This window comes from Rhineura floridana, chromosome 8 (assembly GCF_030035675.1).
Source record: "Rhineura floridana isolate rRhiFlo1 chromosome 8, rRhiFlo1.hap2, whole genome shotgun sequence".
NCBI classification, from domain to species: domain Eukaryota; kingdom Metazoa; phylum Chordata; class Lepidosauria; order Squamata; family Rhineuridae; genus Rhineura; species Rhineura floridana.
Genome location: NC_084487.1, coordinates 35,898,844 through 35,924,722, shown reverse-complemented (window position 1 = coordinate 35,924,722; position 25,879 = coordinate 35,898,844). Strand labels below are relative to the sequence as shown.

The 25,879-nt window shown below is 43.7% G+C and overlaps 1 protein-coding gene across 3 annotated transcripts in view; it reads right to left on the bottom strand.

Annotated features, from left to right (window-relative positions):
* STAB2 (stabilin 2) overlaps positions 1-25,879 on the bottom strand; it is a 139,292-nt gene that overhangs the window by 9,057 nt on the left and 104,356 nt on the right. For all 3 annotated transcript variants that reach the window (XM_061638873.1, XM_061638874.1, XM_061638875.1), the window contains 11 exons: positions 25,079-25,228; positions 24,625-24,729; positions 22,904-23,011; positions 18,193-18,386; positions 16,530-16,671; positions 14,410-14,543; positions 12,857-13,022; positions 11,750-11,856; positions 9,025-9,144; positions 1,651-1,800; positions 15-125 (listed from right to left, as the gene is read on the bottom strand). In XM_061638873.1, the coding sequence (XP_061494857.1) occupies positions 15-125; positions 1,651-1,800; positions 9,025-9,144; positions 11,750-11,856; positions 12,857-13,022; positions 14,410-14,543; positions 16,530-16,671; positions 18,193-18,386; positions 22,904-23,011; positions 24,625-24,729; positions 25,079-25,228 (1,487 nt within the window). The remainder of the gene's footprint in view (positions 1-14; positions 126-1,650; positions 1,801-9,024; positions 9,145-11,749; positions 11,857-12,856; positions 13,023-14,409; positions 14,544-16,529; positions 16,672-18,192; positions 18,387-22,903; positions 23,012-24,624; positions 24,730-25,078; positions 25,229-25,879) is intronic.

Sequence of the window (25,879 nt, the reverse complement as noted above, 5' to 3'; positions counted from 1 at the left end):
TTCACAAGACTTACATGGGGTAGAGGAGGAGCCTTCAGAGGTGCTGCGATGACATGGATGACCCCATTGGAAGCAACTATGTCCCACCCAAGGATAGCTTGTCCATCCACATACCTTGTTGCCATCTGAAAAGGAAAACAAGCAGAGCTGCAACTTGACAAATACTCTCATGACCTTTCTAAGTGCTTAGATCCTTCGCATGTGATTCTACTCATGGCTAAAGAACTCACCCACTTTTTCTGGTGTGTTTTGGACACCAGCCCAAGAAAGCGTCAGTTCTTGCTTGGCAGTAGGAGCAAGAACTAGCTGGCTGGAGGAGGAATTTAGTCTTTCATGCCAGGAAATTTACTTCAGCTACATATTAGTTTTAGACAGATGTAATCTCTTGCTGAGCTAATGTTACATTCTTTCCATTTCACTGAGTAATTTTTCTAGCTTGATCCTGATATGGTACATTTGCTATCACAATGCAGCAGCTCTTACAAGTATGTAAACTATTTTTTTTAATTAAAGTTATTATATTGTAATTACAAAATTTCTAAGGAATGTGTGCCAACCTGAGGTTCCCCTTCAGTCAACTCTGTACTGTGTATACTGTACTGTGTATAGTATAGTATATGCTATACTATACTGGATACTGCTGAAGACTGAATCCATCACATTTTGATTTATTTTATATATCTCCCTATGCATAACAATACATCTGAAATACTGTTCTTTTTCTAATCAATGTATTGCAAGGACCATAGGTGACATCCAGCATTGTCCATGCACAAGCAGAACCTACTTCTGTTCGTGCAACAGCCCTTCTCCTTCAGCGCTTCCACCCTGCAAACCTTCTATGTGCTCCCCCAAAATCTGCTCTGGAGAAGTTTCACCCCGTCTACAGTAGCTAAGGAAGGCTTCTCTTGTACAACCTACATTATTGTGTAACATATTAATCTGGTTCATACAAGACTCAACATACAAGTGTAACATATAGTGGGGTGTGGAAGTGATCCTTGACCTACAACCTACCAGATACAGAACTTTAGGTGAACTACTGGTCAAGTTCATACATGTCTACAAGAGTAGGTCCCACCCATGGGATCTATTCATCAGGGATATAAACCTTTGCACGACTTCTTAATATCTCTATACACAGGTATTTTGTCAGATGGTCATCATCTCAAATATTTGCCAGGGAAATTCCAAGCGATAGTTTCTAGTTTTGTGACTATGTTGACTAGGCTGCCTGAGAAGGCAATAATTCAACTGCCCATGGATCATTAGCCATTCATGGTCTTTGTAGCTCCCTATGAAAATCAACCTATCCCTTGTAAGGAAGAATGACTCAGGGAAGGATCATGTGAACCAGACTTCACATGAATCAGTCTATTTTGTAAGGGATGGCAGCACTTCTGTATCTCACAGAGTGCCAGCCCTGGGAAATGTATTATTAATTAATAATTAATATACTGCTTAATGCCAAAATAGGCTTCTCAGCAGTTTACAAAGTATAAAAACCAGTTACACATACATCAAAATATAAACATCCATAATTAAAACATGCCATAAAACAATCCCATTAAAGTAACAGCAATTAAAATAGGAAATGTGTGAATCAGACAGGCGTCTATGAACATACACATTTGTATACAAAGCACCCACCTTGTTAGCTGCAGAAATCTGGTCTTCACTGTGTATAATTAACAGTCTTTTCCCTATTCTGGTTTGAAGGGTACTTCCATTGGTCAAATCTTCATAATAAAATGTACCCGTGTTGGATAAATGATATTCAATATCTCTTCCAGAAAGTGTCTGAAGGCAGCAACCCAGAATGCAGTAATGTCAATTAACAAAATGGCCATGTTTCACCACAAAATGGATTTTCTCAGTTTTATGCAATGGAATTCATGATGTAGGTTCTAAACATTAAGCTTAAAAGGTTGTTTGATGCCAGATTTTTCCATAGAACATAGCAGCACCAAAATGCTAAAAAAAGGAAAAATCGTTCACCACATCCCCTAACATGAAAATGGAGAAGCAGTTGCCCTCTAGATGTTGTTGAACTAAAACTCCCAACATTCCTGACTGCCGACCAACCGCTGGGGCTGATGGGAGTTGGAGTCCAATGATGTCTGGAAGGCCACAAATTCCCTATATCAGCACTTGCCTTAAAAAAAAAGATTTATCCTACAATGCCTATTATTTAAAACTAGCAGAATGACCATCATGAATATTCCTGAACCATTCCATAGTTCTAATGGGTAGTGCATGTAAAGGGAGAGACTGTATATCACAATGACTCCTGGGGCAGCAAGGAATGGGTCTTTGTTCACAGAGACATGTTCAGTTCAACTTTATATTATAATAATTGTTAGATATATTAGTCACTAGTTATCCAAAGGTCTCCAAGAGACTTACAACATTGTTAAAAATCAAAATAAATATACCATAAAGATAATAAACATCCATCACCTTCAGACAGCCACAGAAATCTTTGGCAGCATACTATTATAAACAACATCATCTTAGTCTATCAACTGCCTGGGAAAAATGATTCTTTACTTGGCATAAAAAATGAGGCTATTACTACTACTACTACAACTACTACTAGATTTATATATTGCTTATATGCCAAAACTGTCTGTATAATGTAGCAGACCAATCACACAAACACTACAGAGTCAGAGTAACATACATGTTTCAGATAATTTGCTATTGACTCAGAGTGATATTTCTATACCTATATATATTCTTCTGTCAGTTTGCTATGTGTCTTAATAATGGCAGCCAAAAATTTAGCTGCTTTTTCTGTAACATAAGATCTTATATTTGCTAATAGAAAACTGACAATAAAAAACAAGAGATGTACCTGTGTAAGACTGAACTAGGGGCTGACCATGCACTGACATAACTCACTCAAATGGCACTTAAAAAAAATGAATCAGATTTTCCACTTCGCCACACCTACACAGACACTGACATTCTGCAGCAGCAATTCCTGTGATATGGTCAGCCAAGAGAGCAGATAGCAGGGCATTAAATCTAGTGGGTGAAAAGGCTCACCTAAATCTTACCTCCATCAAGTTTAATAAATAAGGTGCTGGGAATGAAGAAGAAAGATCAGGGTATGTATAGAGAAGAAAGCAATATTTCCTTGCAAAGGCCATGGTATGTAGACTGTCTATACTGAAAAGTCTTTGCATCAAGCACACATTTGATTTAGAATAACCGAAAGCAGGGGTAGCCACTGTGGTGCCCTCCAAAAGTTGCTGGTCTCCAACTCCAATTGGCCCCAGCCCATACGGTCAAAGGTCAGGGATGATGGGCATTGCAGTCCAATAATATCTAGAGGGTATCATGTTGGCTACTGCTGCTCTAAACTCCTTAGAAAGTAACCACATTAGATTGTTGGGTCTTCAAGGGAAAACACACACCTGGGTCAGCAAGAAAAACACAGAAACATATTGCGTCCCCATGCAAGAAGCCAGACTACTTAGAGATAGAGGGCATGCTTTGCTCTTGCCACCAAACCTTTCCTAAGTGCAGAACATGCTTTCCCCATGGCGGTGAATAGCAGCCATTTCTTTCTGTATGTCAGGGCTTGCAGTCAGTTGGAAAAGGCAGAGATGAGCATGTAGTCCAGGTTGGGCAGAAGTAAGGGTCTATACCAGTGAGTGAATATTAGAGGAGACAGAAGCAAGTGGTGCAGTCAAGTCAGGAGTAGTACATGAAGATTAGAGAGGCTGAGGCAGGCATGTAGTCAAGGTCAGGCAGATCCTTAACTTCTAAAAGAAGCAGTCCAAGGCGAAAGAGTCCATATGGTTACTCTTTGACAAGTTGTTCAGGTGGAGGCACTAAGCCTGAAGCAACAGTTTATATAAGGCTGAGCAGACCCCTATTGGCTCTGCAGATCATCTGGTCCAATTGGGCTTATTAACTGCAGTCTCCACTCTAGCCAGAGGTGGCACTGAACCATAGCAAGACCAAGCCAATCACTCCCGCTTCTTGAGAACTACACTAGTAGTATAGGGAGTAAGGTGCTGGAGTCCTGTTGCCACAGTCTCCAGTTTGAGCCCCCTGGTGGGAAACTGGATCAGGTCAAATCCAGAAGTGGCCAGCCTTCTGTGGACCACTTTGACAGGAGGGCAGGGTTGTCCACCTGTCAGTCACCTGTCATATGATATCAGATCACTGGAAGTTCAAGCTGGGGCTGCAAAGGAAAGCCAGGGATGTAAAGGGAGAATCTTTCTGTACAGTCCCAATTTGAACTTTCAGGGACCTGATGTTGCATGAGACCCTAAATTCAAGTTGGGGCTGGGATGCAAAGAAACATCCTTTTAGGCAAAATTTGGCACTTTTTGAATTTTGTGCCTTTTTCTGTCATTGTGCAGGACCAGGGCCAGTGGCAGAGGGCAACCAGGTTGGGCCCTGGCCGAGGTCCCCTGAAGGGCCCCTCCTTAGGGTGGATGGGTAGCGCTCCCTTCCACAATCTGTGGCAGTGTCAGCTCCTGACCCTGCCATGGATCACAGAGAGGGAGCTCCCAGGTACCCCCCCTACTACCACGACCCTGGCCTGCATGCCCCACCTACCTTTCTCTTGAAGTAAATTCTGGCTGCATTGCAGGCGCATGTGTGCTGTCAACCAAGATGGTGGTGGAGGCATCAGCCCCTTAGAAAGCCTCAGCTGCCATCTTGGTTGATGGCACGCATGCATGCACAGTGTGGCCAGCATTCACTTCAAGGGAAAGGTAGTAGGGGCATGTGGGCGGGTGCCGGGGCCTGGTGCTGCCTGGTGCCCAAGGGCCCTGGCATGCCTGGTGCCGGCCCTATGCAGGACAAGAAAAAAAGGTGCCAAATTCAAAAAATGCCAACTTTTGCCTACAAGGGAAGAATTTGGAGCACACTTAGAGTGCACTCCTGATTCTTCTTGCTTTTGGTGACGTGGCTTGAAATATCTGCAGGAGGAAGAGACCATCGCCCAAGGGAAGGAGAGGCTGCTGCTGCTGTGCTGCTGCTGCTGCTGTGGGACCACCACCTCCACCACCCTTCCCTGAGGGACTTCTGCCTGGCAGGACCAGGCCCCAGGTACCCAGCCAGCCAGGACTGATTCTTACCACCTGTCCCTCTCTGGAGGGATACATAAGCCGGCTGGCTGAGGTGGCCTGGGAGACCCAGTGCCTGCAGGAGGAAGAGACCATCGCCCAAGGGAAGGAGAGGTTGCTGCTCTTGCTGCTTTCTTTCTGGGTGCTTATATGAATGCATGTTGTGAGTGAGTGTGTATTTTATGTATTTGAGTTTTTTGTGTTTTTCTTTTTGTATTTATAGGTTATAATGTGCCTGGGGAAGAGATCTTTCCATCTAGCGGGGAGACATGAGGGGGCCCCAATTGCCGTAGTGACAGGCAGAGGGAGGTATGGTGTTATGAGAAGGACGTGCCAGGTAAGGGGAATGCGGCCCAGACATGTTGTGGCTGTGCCTTGTTCCGGTCCTTCTCATACCCGCAGGGTTGTTGGTTGTCCCCTCAGCCAACTCTCAGATCTCCAGCTGCTGCTTTTTAATGCGAGATTGGTTCATAATAAACCCCCCCTCGTCCATGATTTGATTATGGACGAGGCAGCTGATCTGGCATGCATAACCGAGACCTGGGTGGGCGAACAGGGAGGAGTTAGTCTCTCCCAGATCTGCCCACCGGCGTATTTGGTTCAGCATCATGGTAGATCTGAGGGTCGGGGAGGTGGGGTTGCTGTGGTCTATAAGAGTTCCATCTCACTCACCAAGCACCATGTCCATACAACTACTGGTCTGGAATGTTTGCACCTTGTGTTGGGCCAGAGGGACAGACTAGGAATCCTTCTGGTGTACCGCCCACCTTGCTGCCCAGTGGCTTCCTTAACTGAGTTGACGGAAGTGGTCTCGGAGGTATTGTTGAGATCCCCTAGACTATTAGTACTGGGGGATGTCAACATTCATGCCAAGGCTACTTTGTCTGGGGCGGCTCAGGACTTCATGGACTCCATGACAACCATGGGGCTGTCCCAATATGTTAATGGCCCAACACATATATCGGGGCATACACTCGACCTTATTTTTGTTACTGGACATGGGGATAGTGATCTGGATGTGGGGAGTTTTACATCTCTCCCTTTGTCATGGACAGATCACTGCTTGCTGAAGTTTAGACTTTCAGCGACCTTTTCCCTCCGCAAGGGTGGGGGACCTATTAAATTGGTCCGCCCCCGGGAGACTAATGAATCCTGAAGGTTTTCAAAGGGCTCTGGGGGATTTTCCGGCTGATAGGACCGGCGCTCCTGTTGAAGCTCTGGTTAATCTGTGGAATGCGGAGATGGCCCGGGCTGTCGACACGATCGCTCCTGCGCACCCTCTCCTTTGCAGAGCTCATTCAGCTCCTTGGTATACTCCAGAGTTGAGGGCGATGAAGCAAGATAGGAGGCGGCTTGAGCGGAAATGGAGACGAACTCCTGATGAATGCAACTATACGCTGGTTTGTGCTTTCACCAAGCGGTATATAGGAGCGGTGAGGGTGGCGAAAAAACAATATTTCGCCGCCACTATTAAGGCATCTCTCTCCCGCCCAGCGGAGCTTTTTAGAGTTGTCCGAGGGCTACTCCATCTAGGCCTTCAGGACACTGTAGATACTTCGGTGGCCCACTGCAATGAGTTTGCTGAGCACTTCCAGCATAAGATCTTATGCATTCGTTGGGACCTAGACTCTCATTTTATAGCAGTTAACCCTAGTGAGGTGTCTGGTGCACAGTCTTATCATGTTTTGTTGGATGAGTTTCAGTCGGTTCAGTTCGAGGACGTGGACAAGGTGCTTGGACAGGTACGTGCAACCACTTCGGTACTAGATCCTTGCCCCTCTTGGCTAATAAAAACTGGCAAGGAGGGAACAGTTGGCTGGGCCAGGAAAGTGATAAATGCCTCCTTGCGAGAGGGAGTGGTCCCTGGCTGTCTGAAGGAGACAGCAGTGAGACCACTCCTGAAAAAGCCTTCCCTGGACCCAGAGGATTTCAGCAGCTACAGACCAGAGGCAAATGTTCCATATCTCGGCAAGATCATGGAACGAGTGGTTGCTGACCAGCTCTAGGCGCTATTGGATGAAACCGATTATCTAGATCCATTTCAATCGGGTTTCAGGCCCGGTTTCGGCACTGAGACGGCCTTGGTTGCCCTGTTTGATGATCTATGTCGGGAGAGAGACAGAGGGAGTGTAACTCTGTTGATTCTCCTTGATCTCTCAGCGGCTTTTGATACCATCGACCATGGTATCCTTCTGGAGAGGCTTGCAGAGTTGGGAGTTGGAGGCACTGCGTGGCAGTGGTTCCGCTCCTACTTGGCAGGCCGTCTCCAGAAGATAGTGCTTGGGGAACATTGCTCGACACCGTGGGTACTCCAATGTGGGGTCCCACAAGGTTCGGTTTTGTCTCCCATGCTTTTTAACATCTATATGAAGCCGTTGGGTGCAGTCATCAGGAGTTTTGGAGTGCGTTGTCACCAGTACGCTGATGACACGCAGCTCTACTTCTCCTTTTCATCTTCCTCAGGTGAGGCGGTCAATGTGCTGAACCGTTGCCTGGACGCGACAATGGACTGGATGAGAACTAACAAACTGAGACTCAATCCTGATAAGACTGAGATGCTGTTGGTGGATGGTTTTTCCAATCAGATGGTGGATACATATCCTGTCCTGGATGGGGTTACACTCCCCCTAAAGGAACAGGTTCGTAGTCTGGGAGTCGTTCTAGACTCTTCCCTGTCACTTGAGGCTCATGTAGCCTCGGTGGCACGGAATGCGTTCTACCAACTTCGATTGGTAGCCCAGCTACGTCCCTACCTGAGTAAGGAGGATCTTACATCAGTAGTACATGCTCTGGTAACCTCACGTTTGGATTACTGTAATGCGCTCTACGTAGGGCTACCTCTGAAGACGGTTCGGAAGCTACAGCTAGTGCAAAATGCGGCGGCCAGACTGCTAACAAGAACGAAGCGGTCTGACCATATAACACCTGTTTTGGCCCGCTTGCACTGGCTTCCAATATGCTTCCGGGCCAGATTCAAAGTGTTGGTACTTACCTATAAAGCCTTATACGGCGCGGGACCACGATATCTGTCGGAATGCCTCTCCCGCTATGAACCGGCTCGTACACTACGGTCTGCTACGAAGGCCCTCCTCCGGGTCCTGACTCATAGGGAGGCCCGGAGGGCAGTGACAAGATCTAGGGCCTTCTCAGTGGTGGCCCCCGAACTATGGAATAGTCTCCCCGAGGAGGTTCGCCTGGCGCCGACACTATCATCCTTTCGGCGCCAGGTTAAAACCTTTCTCTACTCCGAGACATTTTAATTTTTTGTTAATGATTGTAATGTTTGTAATTTGATTTTAGCCTTTGCTGTTTTTAGATTGTGAAATCTGATTTTAGACTGATGTTTTGTATTATATTGTATTTTATTGTATCTATGTTCACCGCCCAGAGAGCTATTGCTAGTCGGGCGGTATATAAGTTTTAAAAATAAATAATAAATATAAATCATGCTGAGAGAGAGAGAGAGAGATTATTTTAAAATAGTACCAATGTACAAATCAAGGCAACCAACAGGACCTTATGGGGCTCATATGCTATTTGTATTCAGGCAGCCTTTCTTTAGGGCAATGGAAGCCAACGTGGTGCCCTCCAGCTGTTTGCTGGGTTACCATTCCCATCATCTGACTATTGTTCATGTTCACTGGGGCTAATAGGAATTGGAGTCCAACCACATTTGGAGGGCTCCTGTTTTAGGGGATGTAGTCCCTGGCATGTAATTATCCCTCTGAAATCTGCCTCTCCATCACAGGTTCACCTGTACCCTTCCGGCCTAAACTGAGAGTTCTTGAGAGTCACTTGTGTGAACTAAGAGCCATAAAGGAAGAAATAGAGGGAGAGAAAGAGAATGGAAGATTAAAACCACTTTCCTGGATCACTATGTTGGTGTTTAAACTCGCAGAGGTGATATGAAAAAGCAGCAAAATTGGTGCTTTACCTCATTTTCCTTCAGCCCATCATTGTTTGGTACAAACAGTGTTGCACGAATGGACAGATTTGTGAGGTTTTTCAGGAACTCTTGGCCTTGCCTTGATGTATTTGAGTAAGTCAGAACCCTCTGTAAAGAGACAGAATTTATTTTGCTGAGAGGATATCCTAGAACTGAATGTTTTTGTCATGATGAGAGTGTGGCAAACATATGCAAGTGATCCTACAAAATAAAGCTTATTTTATATATACAACTATTTGAGAGAATAGATTGAACTATTTAATCCAAAGAGTGCACAAGGACTCTGGAGGATAGGATGATTCATGTTCAAAAGCTGATTTCTTATCAAGAAAAATGCCTTGTCATTTTTAAATTTGGAGTTCTGTCACAAATGTTCTATTTTACACTGCTTTGAAGGAATATAAGTGAGAGTAGGACACAGGAGGCTTTTTAGGCATCTTTTGAGTTAAATGTATTTACTCTTGTATTCCTCAAGGCCAATCTACATGTGACACTCGTCATGTGTTTAAAAAAAGATGCTGAATCTGACCACTTTTATTCTGGAGAAAAAGGTGTTGTGGGGTCCTGATCCAAAATGTGCTTCCATTCCAGAAAAAGGGCCCCTTCCAGTCTTCCTGGCTACTCTTTATCCTTGAAGATACAATTTACAGTACAAAAAAAAGCACCTTCAAAAGCAAAAAGCAGCCCCAAACTGGCTGTAATCCAGACCATCAACAGGTTCCAGATTGGGACACCACAGATGTTTTTCCTCCAAAGTAAAAGTGCCCAGATTAAGCTCGCTTGTTTACACACATGACTAATGTGATGTGCAGTTTGACCTAAACATGTCAAGCTTCCGGCATTAATAAAGTTCAGAAAATTGGTTTTATTATGTCTTTTACAGAAACTGAAAGTAAGAGACAAATCCCAGAATGACCTGCTGTGGCTTAGGTTTTAAAACAGAGTTGCTTCTACATTCATGCAACCATTTTTGGACAACCGAATTTAGCAACATCAGATACTGTATTTTAGTTGCTAAAGCCAATTTAATATCTCAACCATAACAACCATTGGAAATTGAAAGCAGCATAAAATGGTGATGGAGAACCTGTGGCACTCTAGATGTTATTGGGCTCTCTCGTCAGCCTACACTAGCATAGCCGATGGTCAGATATGATGAAAGTATCATTCCAGCAACATACGGAGTTAAAAAAAAGTGTTGATGCAGGTCCTTTGCAGTCAATTAGTGTACGCAGACTATGTGTAGATTCATTACGAGTTTTCCTATGCATGAATTTGCCAATACAAGATTAGAGCTGGGTGGAATCTAAAAGTCACCTAGGTTAGCCTCCTGCTCTCAGACAGAACCCCTTCAGCTGCCAAACATTCTTATAAGAGCAGATTCTCTGCTAGTTTACACTAGGGATGGGATACATTGGCCAGTGCTGGTTCAAAAGCATTCTGTCGACCTAACAGGCTGGTATCGATTCGAGTTCGTTCTTTGTCTGCACACCGCTGCTTTTACTGATTTGCTTTTTCCCCTGGGGAAAAATATTGCTATTAATATCAATAGTTTTAAAGGAAATCAATAGTTTTAAAGGAAATGTTGATGAATCAAAGGAAAATCGATAAATTAAATATCAATATTAATATCAATATTTAGACACTGATTTTTATTTTAAAAAATCCATTTCTGAGAATAATAATAATAATGGACTGCCTTCGATTCTGACTTATGGTGACCCTACGAAGAGGGTTTTCATGGTAAGCGGTATTCAGAGGGGGTTTACCATTGCCTTCCGTTGAGGCTGAGAAGCAGTGACTGGCCCAAGGTCACCCAGTGAGCTTCATGGCTGTGTGGAGATTCGAACCCTGGTATCCCAGGTCATAGTCCAACACTCTAACCACTACTAGCCACAGAAAATCGTACATAAAAATCTGATCTGCAATTATAGCAGCTAAGCGAATTAATGGAAAATTTGGTACCAAATCCAAATTGGGCGGAATTGTAGCACATCCCTTGTCTACACTGATCCACATGCACAGAATAAATTAAATGTATCATGGATTGATGTATGGATTGATTCCATAAAGAAAGCCACAGACTTGAACTTATAAGATCTGAACAGGGTGGTTCATGACAGATGCTCTTGGAGGTCACTGATTCATAGGGTCGCCATAAGTCATAATTGACTTGAAGGCACATGACAACAACAACAATCATGGATGAAATATCTGAACTGTATTTTTTTGTGAAACACCTGCTAAAAAGAAAGAACCAACAGCCTCTCTCCAGCATCACAGCCAATCTGATGCAGGCAAGGGTGGAGAATCCTTGCCAATATTAAAAATTGTGATCACTTAGATCTTCAGAGATGAAGTGAATCAACTTGGTTGTGCCTTCTTAAGAGAAAATTATTTCTGGTGCCATGACATCTTATATTCAGTCCTACACAATTTTCATACTTAGGAAGATGACCAGAAGCCTGGAATTGCAAACAATTGTATCTTGACCTTCATTGTTTAAGGATCAAATCTTACAACAATAACATTTTAAAGTTTATTAATGAACTGTTTATAGCCTCTTGGTTGTTGTCTTTTAACCTAATACGATTTAATGCAAAACATGAAAAGTACAACAGGACTAAAAATGTTGGTTCATCTTTGAAATGTTAAGGCACTATTTTCTTTAATTTCACTGTTTTGGCCAAAGAGATCTGTTTCTGTTACTTACTGACACAAAGTTTGAAAATGCTGGTAAAGAAACGAGGACTTGAAGCAGATTCCCACTGCATGTAAATCCATCACCCACATAACCAGTTTTACAGGTGCAGTTGACATCTATAAAACATGAAACAAAGGGATTTTAGATAACGAATAGAGATGGGGTATCCATATCTAGAGAATGATCTACAATTTCAAAAAGAAAAAGAAAGAAAAGAAAAATCATTTTAAAAATACAGAAGGGCTTTACTCTGAAAACAGCAAGGGCCTATTGAGGAGGGCATAGCTTCATGGTAGAGTGTATGCTTGGTACAGACCAAAAAAACCCCTTATCGATCCCACAACATACTTCTTGTATGCAATTTTGCCTAATACACACATTTTGCAAGCTATTTTTGCTAAAATAATGCTTTTTTTGTACATTATTTGGATGAATATATGCATTTTTATATGCACTTTCCCCTAATATAAGCATTTTTGTACATAATATTTTGTTGTAGAGCTGTATCTTTATTGGAGGCAGTATGCTTCTGAAAACCAGGTGCTGGTAGCTGCAGGAGGGGAGAGTGTTCTTGCACTTAGGTCCTGCTTGCAGGTTTCCCGTGAGTGTCTGGCTGGCCACTGTGAGAAATGGAAGCTGGACGAGATGGGCCACTGGCCTGATCCAGCAGGGCTCTTCTTATGTTGTTATCACAAAATTCAGATTGGTGTAGTTTGGTTTCCACATTGCTTCAGAAAGTGCAAATTAGGTAGGTTCACATTAAAATGCAAATTGAACAAATTTCTCTTTTATTCCTATTAGACACTAGTGGTAGTACAGAAAATTAGGGTGCCGTTCTTCATGATGCTTCATCCTCAACCACTGCCCCATTTTTTGTAGACATAATCCAGACCCCAGCTAGAATGCTGAAGCAGACAATACAAATGTGTCAACATGTCAGAAATAATAACTTCTCCTTTTTTTTTTTCACTGCACCGCCATCTACAGTGTTAAAAACTCTCAAAAATGGCTAGGAGTCTGCTGTCAAGTTGGTATACTATGACAATGCAAGCTTCTTAGTACTTCTGGAAATGAACTGTGTTTCTTGCAAACAGTAAGGGACAGTGGCACTTTTACCTTTGACTCTGTAACAGAAGACATCCCACGTTTCACTCAAGTTGAGTCTGATCCCATAGTCGATAATCCCAACAACTCCCCCACCGCATTTCGGAGCGGAGAAGGCGGTTGGATATGCTGCTTTTTGATTAGCCAGCCAGCCAGCAGCACATAGATGGAACTTTGCCTGTCAATAGGTTATAGGTAATATGATCATGAAACAAAGAAAAGTGGGTAGTGATGTTAACCTAGTGCTATAACGGGCTTTATACAATGTACGGCTGGTAGGAGGGTACACCATCCACTGTATAAGCCCCACTGAAGTCTTGTTTTGGAGGCTTTAAGTGAAGCATTGGCCTTTTCCTGGTTCTGTCTTGCATGGCCTGATTAAGTGACCTGGCATTCCATTGCCAATAAACCCAGGACTGGGTGGGTGTAAATATTTTTATGCTGGAATAGAACTGCAAATGGTGTCCTTGAGCTAGTGCTGAGAGACATTGTAGCTTCCACTGCATAACACAGCAGGTGTTACCTCCTGTTCCAGATATGGCGCTCTGGTGCTGTGGAATAGAACTTACAATTCGGGCCAGAGTCTTGTGGCTTCTCTAGAATGCTATGGACATCCTTTCAGCTTGAGTTAGAAGGAAGAAGCCGCAAGGAGAGCTTCACATACAGTCTGAGAGGCAAACCTACTACATTCTGCCTCACTTGCGAATAAAAAGTCTCATGCCAATTATGGTGGTACAATCCACCACAGCCTCCATGGATCAATAAGAAGGGTGTTTCCACACATTCAACTAAGACTCAGTTACACTGCATCCTGAAATAGGCAAGGATCTCATTCACTTACCAGTTCTATCAAAACACTCTTGTGGACTCACAGCACAGGATACCACTGATTCAGTGTTGTTCTGGATTGGTGAAAATGCAGTGCATTTATTATGGCACTGACTTGGGTTTGCAAAGGACTAACATTTGTTATTGAAACAAAGAAGCCAAAATATGAAAGGGAGTGTTTGTGTGAACTGGTCCCTTATGCTTTTATAAAAGGTTGCAGCAGCAACGATTAAGAGGATGTATACTGTATTTTAAATCCTCCGTGGCGCAGAGTGGTAAGCAGCGGTAATGCAGCCGAAGCTCTGCTCACGGCCGGAGTTCGATTCCAACGGAAGGAGGAAGTCGAATCTCCGGTAAAAGGGGTCGAGGTCCACTCAGCCTTCCATCCATCCGTGGTCGGTAAAATGAGTACCCGGCATATGCTGGGGGGTAAAGAAAGGCCAGGGAAGGAACTGGCAATCTCACCCCATATATACGGTCTGCCTAGTAAACGTCGCAAGATGTCACCCTAAGAGTCGGAAACGACTCGCACTACAAGTGCAGGGACACCTTTTATATTGTATTTGAATGTTTTACTATGGATTTGTCCTTGATCAGAACAAACTAGATGTGCTCCTGATGTCACTTGCCCTTTAAAATTTATCCTTCTGGCAGCTAAGTTTCACTGTTCAGTTTAAGCATATATTAATTACAATGCAAGGGCTGCCTTGTCTGCAAGTAGAAATGAGGAAGGTTACCTGCTGAGCATATGCAAGCTGACTGTATGTAGCTATTGTTGCTCCTTCATCTGCACAGGTCTTATTTGCTTGGTCAAAAGTCAATTTATACTGACCCTTTGGAGAGCGTACATGAAAAACTCCAACAGTAGTATCTGCAAGGAAAAAAAGGAACAAAAAGGTTTTGTGTCTTCTAGACCTGGTGACAAAAATATATTTTTAAAAGTAGTTAAAATTTGTTTTGCCTACACAAGAAAAAAACAACAGGGGTGGTAGTCAATGCTAGTCCTACTTAGAGTAGATGCATTGAAGTTAACAGATACATGACTAACTTAGGTGTATTAATTTAAATGGGTCTACTCTGAGTAGGACAGATGAAAACAAACCATATTTTTTCCATTACACAGCTTTATATTCAATGTTCCCACTTCAGTGTATCCTGAATGCATATTTAGGCTTTTTATCATTATTTCTTACTGTCTTTTATTTTATAAAAGGTTGAAAAACATCTATTTTTTAAAAAAGAAAGTTTAAGAACGTATTAAAAAGCAATTTCAATACAGACAGACTGGGATAAGGTCTCAACTTAAAAGGTTTGCTGAAATAGGAGCGGAAAAGATAACAGAGATGGCGCCTGTCTAATATTTAAAGGTAGGGAATTCCACAGGGTAGGTGCCGCCACACTAAAGATCCATTTCCTATATTGTGCAGAACGAACCTCCTGATAAGATGGTATCTGCAGGAGGCCCTCACCTGCAGAGTGCAGTGATCAACTGGGTATATAAGGGATAAGACAGTCTTTAAGGCATCCTGGTCCCAAGCTGTATAAGGCTTTGTACACCAAAACTAGAACCTTGAATTTAGCTCAGAGATTCTGCAGGTTTTTGTGGATAATTGTTTTGGATCATAAAGCTGGACATGGCCATAGAAGTAATTTTATCTGGTCCCTTATAGTCCAAAAGTATTTTCAAGAAGTAAGATTCTACGCCCCAGGCATCTTCCTTTTGCGTGCAATACGTACATGCATTTATTTGCATTTACAATCCTATACTTCAGAACATTTATCATCATCATCACCTCCCTTGCCCTTCACAGTTAGGTCCCAGGCTGGATTACAGAAATTTAAAAGTACTAAAAACCATTAAAACACATTACATTACATTCACAGAAGTAGGGTGGGTCCTATTCCTCAGGTGCCGAAGGCCAGCATAAAGAGGTGCGTCTTTAGCATTTGCCAAAAACTATATAGCAAAGGTACACTTCCTATCAGTGAAGCTCCTACTGCTCAATGGTACCAAATTCATCATGGAGTTGATTATTCGAGGCCCCTAGACTATGGACTAGAGCAGTCTTGGGATGCCAGATGTTGTTGGAGTACAACCCCCATCATCCCCAACCAGCACAGCCAACTATCAAGGGTGATGGGAGTCATAATCCAAGAAAATCTGGGGACCCAATGTTGGTCTAGAGAAGCCTTCACCAACTTGGTGCCTTCCAGATGTTATTGGACTGCATCATCTTTCACCACTGGCCATGTTGGCTGAGGCTGGTTGGAGCTGGAGTCCAATAACATCTGGAAAACCACAGGTTCCCCACCTCTAGCCTTGAGAAAAACACATTCACTGGGACTACAGAAATTGTCCATTCTTAATGTTGCCAATTTCCCATCTAAATTGTTTTGGACAGCTATGGCAGGATTTAAAAGTTTTCTAAAGGTAAAGGTAAAAGTGTCCCCGCACTTGTAGTGCGAGTCGTTTCCGACTCTTAGGGTGACGTCTTGTGACGTTTACTAGGCAGACCGTATATATGGGGTGGGATTGCCAGTTCCGTCCCCGGCCTTTCTTTACCCCCCAGCATATGCCGGGTACTCATTTTACCGACCACGGATGGATGGAAGGCTGAGTGGACCTCGACCCCTTTTACCGGAGATTCGACTTCCTCCTTCTGTTGGAATCGAACTCCGGCCATGAGCAGAGCTTTCGGCTGCGTTACCGCCGCTTACCACTCTGCGCCACGGAGGATAAAAGTTTTCTAGGACTATGTAATTCTAAGAGGTCTAGACAAATGGCAGTCATGGAACAGCCTTAATTTTCACTTATTCATAATCAGTATGATTGTGTGCCAGTTTCTCGAGTACTGACCTTGGAAATGGAGATCGGCACAGTTAGCATCAGCGTGGCATTGTCCATTGTTTTGCAGACATCTGTCCACTGGTAGCTGTTTTATTTCACAATCAATTCCATCACCAATGTACTTATCTTGGCATTCACACTTGCGCTTGTCCTAGGAGGGAAATTTTCAGTTCAACTAAATATCCAAAACCGACCAAGAGTCTTGGGGCACCATAAAGACTAAGGGTTGTATCCAGTGCAGCTGTTCCACTTACGCTACAGACTTCCACTTCTGCAGTGGAACATACCCTTCCTCCCCTTGCTCTTATAGCCCCCTGTGCACTCTCAAATCTGCTCCAGAGGATTAGGGGAGGGGGACCCTCTGGAGTAGATTTTGGGGGAGCATGGAAGAGGAGAGGAAAGGGAAGTTCTGTTGCATTACTAGAATGTTCTACCACTGAGCTAATGTCGTTCTCCTGGATTGTATAAACAGTTCAGCACATACATGATGGCATCCTGTCAATTTAGAAACATGGTGAAAATGTGTGTGTAGCCACACATATTCATTGGTAAAGTGTGGGTAAGCAGCAGTGCAGGAGAGGAACTGAGGAATGTTTTACAGACTCTAATAACTCCCCTCAGTAGCTGGAACTGAACATCTATCTATCTATATCTATATATCTCTGTCTCTATCTATTTATCTATATCTATAGATAGATATGTTAGTGAAGTAATACACATTACCATTTATAAAACCACACCCACTCCACCCATAAGATCCCAAATCTAAGGCTACATGAACACTAGCTGTTTCAAAAGCAGTGATCTGCTGCGGTTTGAAATGTATTTGCTTACGGCTTGACACATCTCCCTTCCCCAGTGCTGATATCAGACAGCAAAGCATTGGGCCAGTCACTTTCTCTGCTTGAGCTTACAGCAAAGTGGACATACCTGCAGTGGCAACAAGGTTGATGTCCAACCAGTTCTGAAGTCTGTGTGGAACTGACTTCAAGGAAAAAGACACTCACTTTCCGATTGCCCAGGTTTTGGAGTAAAAAAGGGTGGAGTTTGACTAATATAGTGTGTCCCCGCTTTCAGAAAACAGAGGTGGACCAGACAGGCTAAAACCAGTACAACCACTAGTGTGTCTCCAGTCTGACTGCACCACTACAGATTTAAAGGCACATCAACATAGTTTTCATCTAGGGGACTGAGCATAGCAGCCCAGCATTTTCAATTCCTGCAGTACATGCATGCAGATGTATGTGCACAATCACGCCACACACTATGCACCCCCTAGGCCCTGGCCCCAGTCTATAGAGCACAAGAAAATACTGGCTGTAGTGTATTGCATGCTATGATTGTATGCAGTCTGTATGGCTGACCAGAATGGCTAAAAGGGTGGGGGATGCAGTGTACTTACCTTTTCCTGGGACACTAACACATAACAGAGAGCATTGGAAGAATGATCAATTGCAAATGTGGGCAGATAACATGATCTGAACAGGCTTTTTAATAGGAATTAGAAAAACAGCCTCTTGGATAGAGGTAGGGGATCTGTGGCCCTCCAGATGTTGTTTGACTCCATTAGCCCCAGACAGCATGGCTAAGGGTTAGGAATAATAAGAGATTGAGTCCAACATTTGGAAGGTCACAAGTTGTCTAGGACAAAGTGAAAGATAACAACACTTACAGGTCCTGTCATTGTACAAACAGCATGTTCATGACAACCACCATTGAGTCCATCTGCACAAGGGTTGATAGTAATGCAGGTGTGGCCATCTCCTTTGTATCCTTTCTGACACGTGCAATTGACTTGAACACCAATTTGTACACATTTTGCATTCTTATGACAGCCACCATTGCTTTTCTTACAAAGGTTCTCAGCTGTAAAGCAAAATAAAACAAAAATTCCCAGAAATAAATCACTTAAATCCCCTTCACAAGAAAGTCTCAGGCCTTTAAATTAATATCAGGTGGAATGTGAAGACCACGATCCAGAAAATCTTGTGATTAGATTTGCACATATGATTGGAAGCTATGCTATATCTGAGGCTAGTTTTGAAACTCAGGGAGGTTCCAGGATCAGCTTGTAATACACTAGAGGTTAGAATTGCTGCTTTATTTTGAGGGGATAAGGAGAGCGAAAGGGATGGAAAGAAAAAATCATGCTGTGTATCCAAATCTTTCACTTTGCCTATAGGTCCTTTTGAACACCAACATCATAAGAACTTTGCTGGATCAGAGAAAAGGCCTGTCTTGTTCAACACTCCTTATGCAAAGTAGCCAATCAATGCTTGGGAAGGTCACAAACATGACATGATAAAGAATTTTCTCCTGTATTTTGTAATCACAGGTATACTGTCCTTGAACATGGAGGTTCTATGAATTAACTATTATTACAATAACCATTGGTAGATCAATCCTCTATGAATCAGTCTAATCTTTTTTGTCACTGAAGTGGGACTTTATTGACCCACATAGAATAAGAAAATCTGAAACACTTCAAGCAGGATCTGAATGTAATGATACCTCTGAGCTCTATGCATAGTAACAGAGAACACTACAAATATTTTTATCAGCGCAGGATGCTACTGTTATTTTGGTGTCAAATGGGGTACTCAGAAATTATGCCTGTGATCCTGACAACAAATCCCTATATTTTCTGTAGGGAGAAGCAACTATGCCCTTGCTGTGCTCTGGATTTGGGACTTCTTCCCCTGCTCTTATTGGACCAGTTTTGGAATCAGAAGAGCTTTAGTGGTCACATGCATCTTTAAAAATTAAAGGCTAGAATGGAAAGGTCAGAGCTAAAAAGGATAACTGAGACCCAGGGCCTGCAGGAGGAAGAGACCATCGCCCAAGGGAAGGAGAGGCTGCTGCTGCTGTGCTGCTGCTGCTGCTGTGGGACCACCACCTCCACCACCCTTCCCTGAGGGACTTCTGCCTGGCAGGACCAGGCCCCAGGTACCCAGCCAGCCAGGACTGATTCTTACCACCTGTCCCTCTCTGGAGGGATACATAAGCCGGCTGGCTGAGGTGGCCTGGGAGACCCAGTGCCTGCAGGAGGAAGAGACCATCGCCCAAGGGAAGGAGAGGTTGCTGCTCTTGCTGCTTTCTTTCTGGGTGCTTATATGAATGCATGTTGTGAGTGAGTGTGTATTTTATGTATTTGAGTTTTTTGTGTTTTTCTTTTTGTATTTATAGGTTATAATGTGCCTGGGGAAGAGATCTTTCCATCTAGCGGGGAGACATGAGGGGCCCCCAATTGCTGTAGTGACGGGCAGAGGGAGGTATGGTGTTATGAGAAGGACGTGCCAGGTAAGGGGAATGCGGCCCAGACATGTTGTGGCTGTGGCTTGTTCTGGTCCTTCTCATACCCGCAGGGTTGTTGGTTGTCCTCTCAGCCAACTCTCAGATCTCCAGCTGCTGCTTTTTAATGCCAGATCGGTTCATAATAACCCCCCCCTTGTCCATGATTTGATTATGGACGAGGCAGCCGATCTGGCATGCATAACCGAGACCTGGGTGGGCGAACAGGGAGGAGTTAGTCTCTCCCAGATCTGCCCACCGGTGTATTTGGTTCAGCATCATGGTAGATCTGAGGGTCGGGGAGGTGGGGTTGCTGTGGTCTATAAGAGTTCCATCTCACTCACCAAGCACCATGTCCATACAACTACTGGTCTGGAATGTTTGCACCTTGTGTTGGGCCAGAGGGACAGACTAGGAATCCTTCTGGTGTACCGCCCACCTTGCTGCCCAATGGCTTCCTTAACTGAGTTGACGGAAGTGGTCTCGGAGGTATTGTTGAGATCCCCTAGACTATTAGTACTGGGGGATGTCAACATTCATGCCGAGGCTACTTTGTCTGGGGCGGCTCAGGACTTCATGGACTCCATGACAACCATGGGGCTGTCCCAATATGTTAGTGGCCCAACACATATATGGGGGCATACACTCGACCTTATTTTTGTTACTGGACATGGGGATAGTGATCTGGATGTGGGGAGTTTTACATCTCTCCCTTTGTCATGGACAGATCACTGCTTGCTGAAGTTTAGACTTTCAGCGACCTTTTCCCTCCGCAAGGGTGGGGGACCTATTAAACTGGTCCGCCCCCGGAGACTAATGAATCCTGAAGGTTTTCAAAGGGCTCTGGGGGATTTTCCGGCTGATAGGACCGGCGCTCCTGTTGAAGCCCTGGTTAATCTGTGGAATGCGGAGATGGCCCGGGCTGTCGACACGATCGCTCCTGCGCGCCCTCTCCTTTGCAGAGCTCATTCAGCTCCTTGGTATACTCCAGAGTTGAGGGCGATGAAGCAAGATAGGAGGCGGCTTGAGCGGAAATGGAGACGAACTCCTGATGAATGCAACTATACGCTGGTTTGTGCTTTCACCAAGCGGTATATAGGAGCGGTGAGGGCGGCGAAAAAACAATATTTCGCTGCCACTATTAAGGCATCTCTCTCCCGCCCAGCGGAGCTTTTTAGAGTTGTCCGAGGGCTACTCCATCTAGGCCTTCAGGACACTGTAGATACTTCGGTGGCCCGCTGCAATGAGTTTGCTGAGCACTTCCAGCATAAGAACTTACGCATTCGTTGGGACCTAGACTCTCATTTTATAGCAGTTAACCCTAGTGAGGTGTCTGGTGCACAGTCTTATCATGTTTTGTTGGATGAGTTTCAGTCGGTTCAGTTCGAGGACGTGGACAAGGTGCTTGGACAGGTACGTGCAACCACTTCGGTACTAGATCCTTGCCCCTCTTGGCTAATAAAAACTGGCAAGGAGGGAACAGTTGGCTGGGCCAGGAAAGTGATAAATGTCTCCTTGCGAGAGGGAGTGGTCCCTGGCTGTCTGAAGGAGACAGCAGTGAGACCACTCCTGAAAAAGCCTTCCCTGGACCCAGAGGATTTCAGCAGCTACAGACCAGAGGCAAATGTTCCATATCTCGGCAAGATCTTGGAACGAGTGGTTGCTGACCAGCTCTAGGCGCTATTGGATGAAACCGATTATCTAGATCCATTTCAATTGGGTTTCAGGCCCGGTTTCGGCACTGAGATGGCCTTGTTTGATGATCTATGTCGGGAGAGAGACAGAGGGAGTGTAACTCTGTTGATTCTCCTTGATCTCTCAGCGGCTTTTGATACCATCGACCATGGTATCCTTCTGGAGAGGCTTGCGGAGTTGGGAGTTGGAGGCACTGCATGGCAGTGGTTCCGCTCCTACTTGGCAGGCCGTCTCCAGAAGATAGTGCTTGGGGAACATTGCTCGACACTGTGGGTACTCCAGTGTCTACTACGGTAGACACTACGGTCTACTACGAAGGCCCTCCTCCGGGTCCCGACTCATAGGGAGGCCCGGAGGGCAGTGACAAGATCAAGGGCCTTCTCAGTGGTGGCCCCCGAACTATGGAATAGTCTCCCCAAGGAGGTTCGCCTGGCGCTGACACTATCATCCTTTCGGCGCCAGGTTAAAACCTTTCTCTACTCCGAGGCATTTTAATTTTTTGTTAATGATTGTAATGTTTGTAATTTGATTTTAGCCTTTGCTGTTTTTAGATTGTGAAATTTGATTTTAGACTGATGTTTTTGTATTATATTGTATTTTATTGTATCTATGTTCACCGCCCAGAGAGCTATTGCTAGTCGGGCGGTATATAAGTTTTAAAAATAAATAAATAAACTGGACTTGGCTCAATTTTTGTTAATTACTACATCAAAGCTTGCAGTAATTGCAACAAAGAAAGAAACGGGAGAGGGGGAGAGGGGGAGAGGGGGAGAGGGGGGGAGGGGGAGGGAGGGGGAGGGGGAGGGGGAGGGGGAGAGACTATTGCAAAGCACATTCTAGATATCATAGAGTCTCAGAATAGTAGAGTTGAAAGGGGCCTATAAGACCATTGAGTCCAACCCACTGCTTCATGCAGGAATCTCAGTTTAAAGCATACCCAACAGGTGGCTGTCCAGCTGCCTCTTGAATGCCTCCAGTGTTGGAAAGCCCACCACCTCCCTAGGGAATTGGTTCCATTGCCGTACTGCTCTAACAGTTACAAAGTTTTTTCCTGATGTTCAGTTGAAATCCGGCTTTCTGTACCTTGAACCCATTATTCTGTGTCCTGCACTCTGGGACGATTGAGAAGAGATCCTGATCCTCCTCTGTGTGACAACCTTTCAAGTGTTATTCTAAGCGCAAAATTCTAAGCACAAAACTTTGTGCAGAGTGGATCCAGCCCTTACTAATGTCACATTATAATACATATAATTGGAGTTTACAGATACTTTCTTATTTTATCATGCCACGCTGGCACTGCATGAGGGGTGGGTATGTGTGGATAAATATGAGGAAAGATTTCAATTAAAACATATTCCTTAAATTTTGTTGGCAATTGGCTCTCAAGGTGATTTTACCTGTACATGTGATTCCATCTCCAGTATAATATGGTTTACACAGGCAGGTGTTTTGCTCTTGACACACAGCATTAATGGAGCAGCTGGGAGAACACACTGGGGATAAGGCTGTGAAGAAAATTAGAACCATCACTCATATTCAAGTATTTCTCATTATTTTAGGACTAAGGCAAAGTCTTAAATAACAGCCCAAACTGTATCCCTGTATGCTGAATCGAAGCAAACACCTCAGATAAAATTGCGGGAGGCTGTTTCAGTTTAGGGACGATGGAGTCCAACATAATCTGGAAAGGCATCAGCCTCAACCAGTTTAGCTAATGGTGAGAGATTATGGGAGCTGATGTCCAGCAATATCTGGATGGCCTCAGGTTCACCATCTCTATTGTATTGGTTGCTATTTTACACCCACTTCAGTCCTTGTTTTATGCATTGCAATGACTGGTTGTAGTCAAACAATAAAACAGACTGGCTGTTACAGGTGCAAATATTGTTCTCACTCTTCTTTTTGGTATGACTTACCCATTTTACAATCTGATCCTAAGGTTTGTACAGCAGCAGTAGTGGTGCTGTAAACCAGAACTTTGGGGCCGAAGTCCAGGGCCCTAGTTAGAGCTGACTCATTACAGTTTGAAATACATGAAATAATAAGACATCGTAATCTAAAAGCATGACCATTAAGTCCAGAGTCTAAAATTACCTAACTGCATCACTGAATAGCACAGGAAGGAGCCCTAACCACTCTGCGACTGCAAACCAAAACACTATTACAGCTGTATGAGGGCTGGTGGAAAAGCAATATGTACATCTGTAGTATTGCATCTGCACCTGCAATCTACAGCCACAATTGGCCATAACGTTCTTGGCCAGGAGCCAATAAAATAAATTAGAAATGGCACTGAGGGCAGGGAAATCTCTCTCTTCTGTTCACTTGACTAAAATTCTGAAACCCCACAAATAAGCAAAGGATGAATGGAAATGTAATCAGTGTGTTAAATGAAAGCTTTTTGCTATTTCTTTGACATCTCAATTATAATTAAATCTACTCTGGTTTTCTTTAATTAGTTATTAAATTTATATCCTAACCTTCCTCCCAAAGGAGTGATGATAGAAGAGTGATGATAGCAAAGATGTTGCTAACACTGTTTATGTTTATATACCAGTTTAAGTTTGTATATTTGCTCTGTAACCTTTGTTGCATTTGCCTTGCCTTCACAACAAACTTCTGAGCTAGATCATTAAAACTAATAAGAGTTCATAGGGTAGATGTAGATGTAAAGGCCCAGAAAAAAATGGAAAAATTCTAAACCCCTCCATTTATTCCAGAAAAAAATCCAGGAGGGAGGGAAACATGGTTTTAAAAATAATAATAATCAATTTTCCCATCCCCCCCGCTCCCTGGCCTTCACATTACTAGGTTGATGTGCCCTAAATTATTAGACAGAGGCAATTCTTTCCCTCAAAAATAAATGTGGGCTGCAATATCTTACTAAATATTTGCTAGAAAGTAAGATTCACTGAGAATTAGTTCTGATTGGGCTATCTCTCTTATAGAACCTCAGTATGAATGAGAATATGAAAAGAATATTGATTTCTGTAAGTTAGTCATAAGTATGGGAAATATAGAGAAAAGTTATTTAATTAGTTGACAGCTCTAAAAAGTAAAGGCAAAATGAAATCTACTTTGCAGGCTACAACTTCTTCCTACTGTAAAATAATCAGACCAATTTGGGTTTCACAGAGCCGTCCAGTCCATCCAGTTGCACAGAAACACTGTCCTGATCCCGAAATTCCTTCATCGCATTGTCCATGTGTTGTACATTCACAAGCTGTAAACAAGGAAGAATCTGATGTAACCCAAAAGCATGCATGATACATTATGAACACTGATTGGTCTTAACAAAAGCATTTCCCCACTGCCCCTCATAATTGGGAAAGAAAGTGGCAGCCCTTGAATGCGGGGTATGTGCAGGGGGTCCACTTTTCAATCTTGCACAAGTAAGCAGCTTATGTTAGGCTGAATCTAGAAGGTCTGAATTCAGGTCGTAGCCCAGCAATATTTTGGGGGACATGCAGAATCCCCACCCCTGCAAATAAACCCCACATTAATTCTCGTTTTCTCATTAAATTGTTGCAGAAGTAAAGCCCTTAATAGATTGCCAGCCCCGTGAAACTTACATTTGCAATCCAAGCCATATCTTCCTGGCAGACAGAGCTCACATGACGTTCCATTGAAGCCAGGATTACATGTACATTCCCCAGTGCCAGCATATCCTTCATCACATGAACCACGGTTATTACATGGAGCTTCTGGCCCTCCTGGGCAGGCTGGAAAGTAGCAAGTGGTAATTAGTCAACCCTTTAAGGAACTGTCTCCAAGGTGGATATTTCATCACTTATTGGGCTGGGATCCCCACAGAAAGATCTATTTATACACCAGAACTAAGGCAATAATCTTCCCTGGCAAAAGATTACAGTTTAGGAGAGAGCCAGTGTGGTGTAGTGGTTAAGGTGTTGGACTACAACCTGGATGATATTAGATTTCTTATCATGCTTTGTCATGAGGTCCCAGGCTGGATTACCGCAATGTAAAAAATACAGTACTAAAGTTAGTTAAAGCAATTTACAATCAAAAGGATGTGTTCTAAAAACATATATGTCAGGTGTCAAAGGGCAGGGTAAAGAGGTGTGTCTTCAGCATGATATGGAACACCTTATCCTATATGTATCTGCTTGGATGTTAAGAACAAGTGGGGATGCCCTATTGATAGTGCTGCATTTACCAGGAATTTGGTTTGCAGCAACCCAAGAGAGGATACTCTTAATATAGGCACCTCAGTTAGGGAACTCCCTTCCCCCTTAGATGAGATTAGCAGTGACTATTTTTTGTTTTCAACACCAATCAAAAACTTACTTTTTCACCCAGGCTTTTATTTAAGTTTTGTCTCCGCTGCACCTTTGCATTTATATTGAGTAATG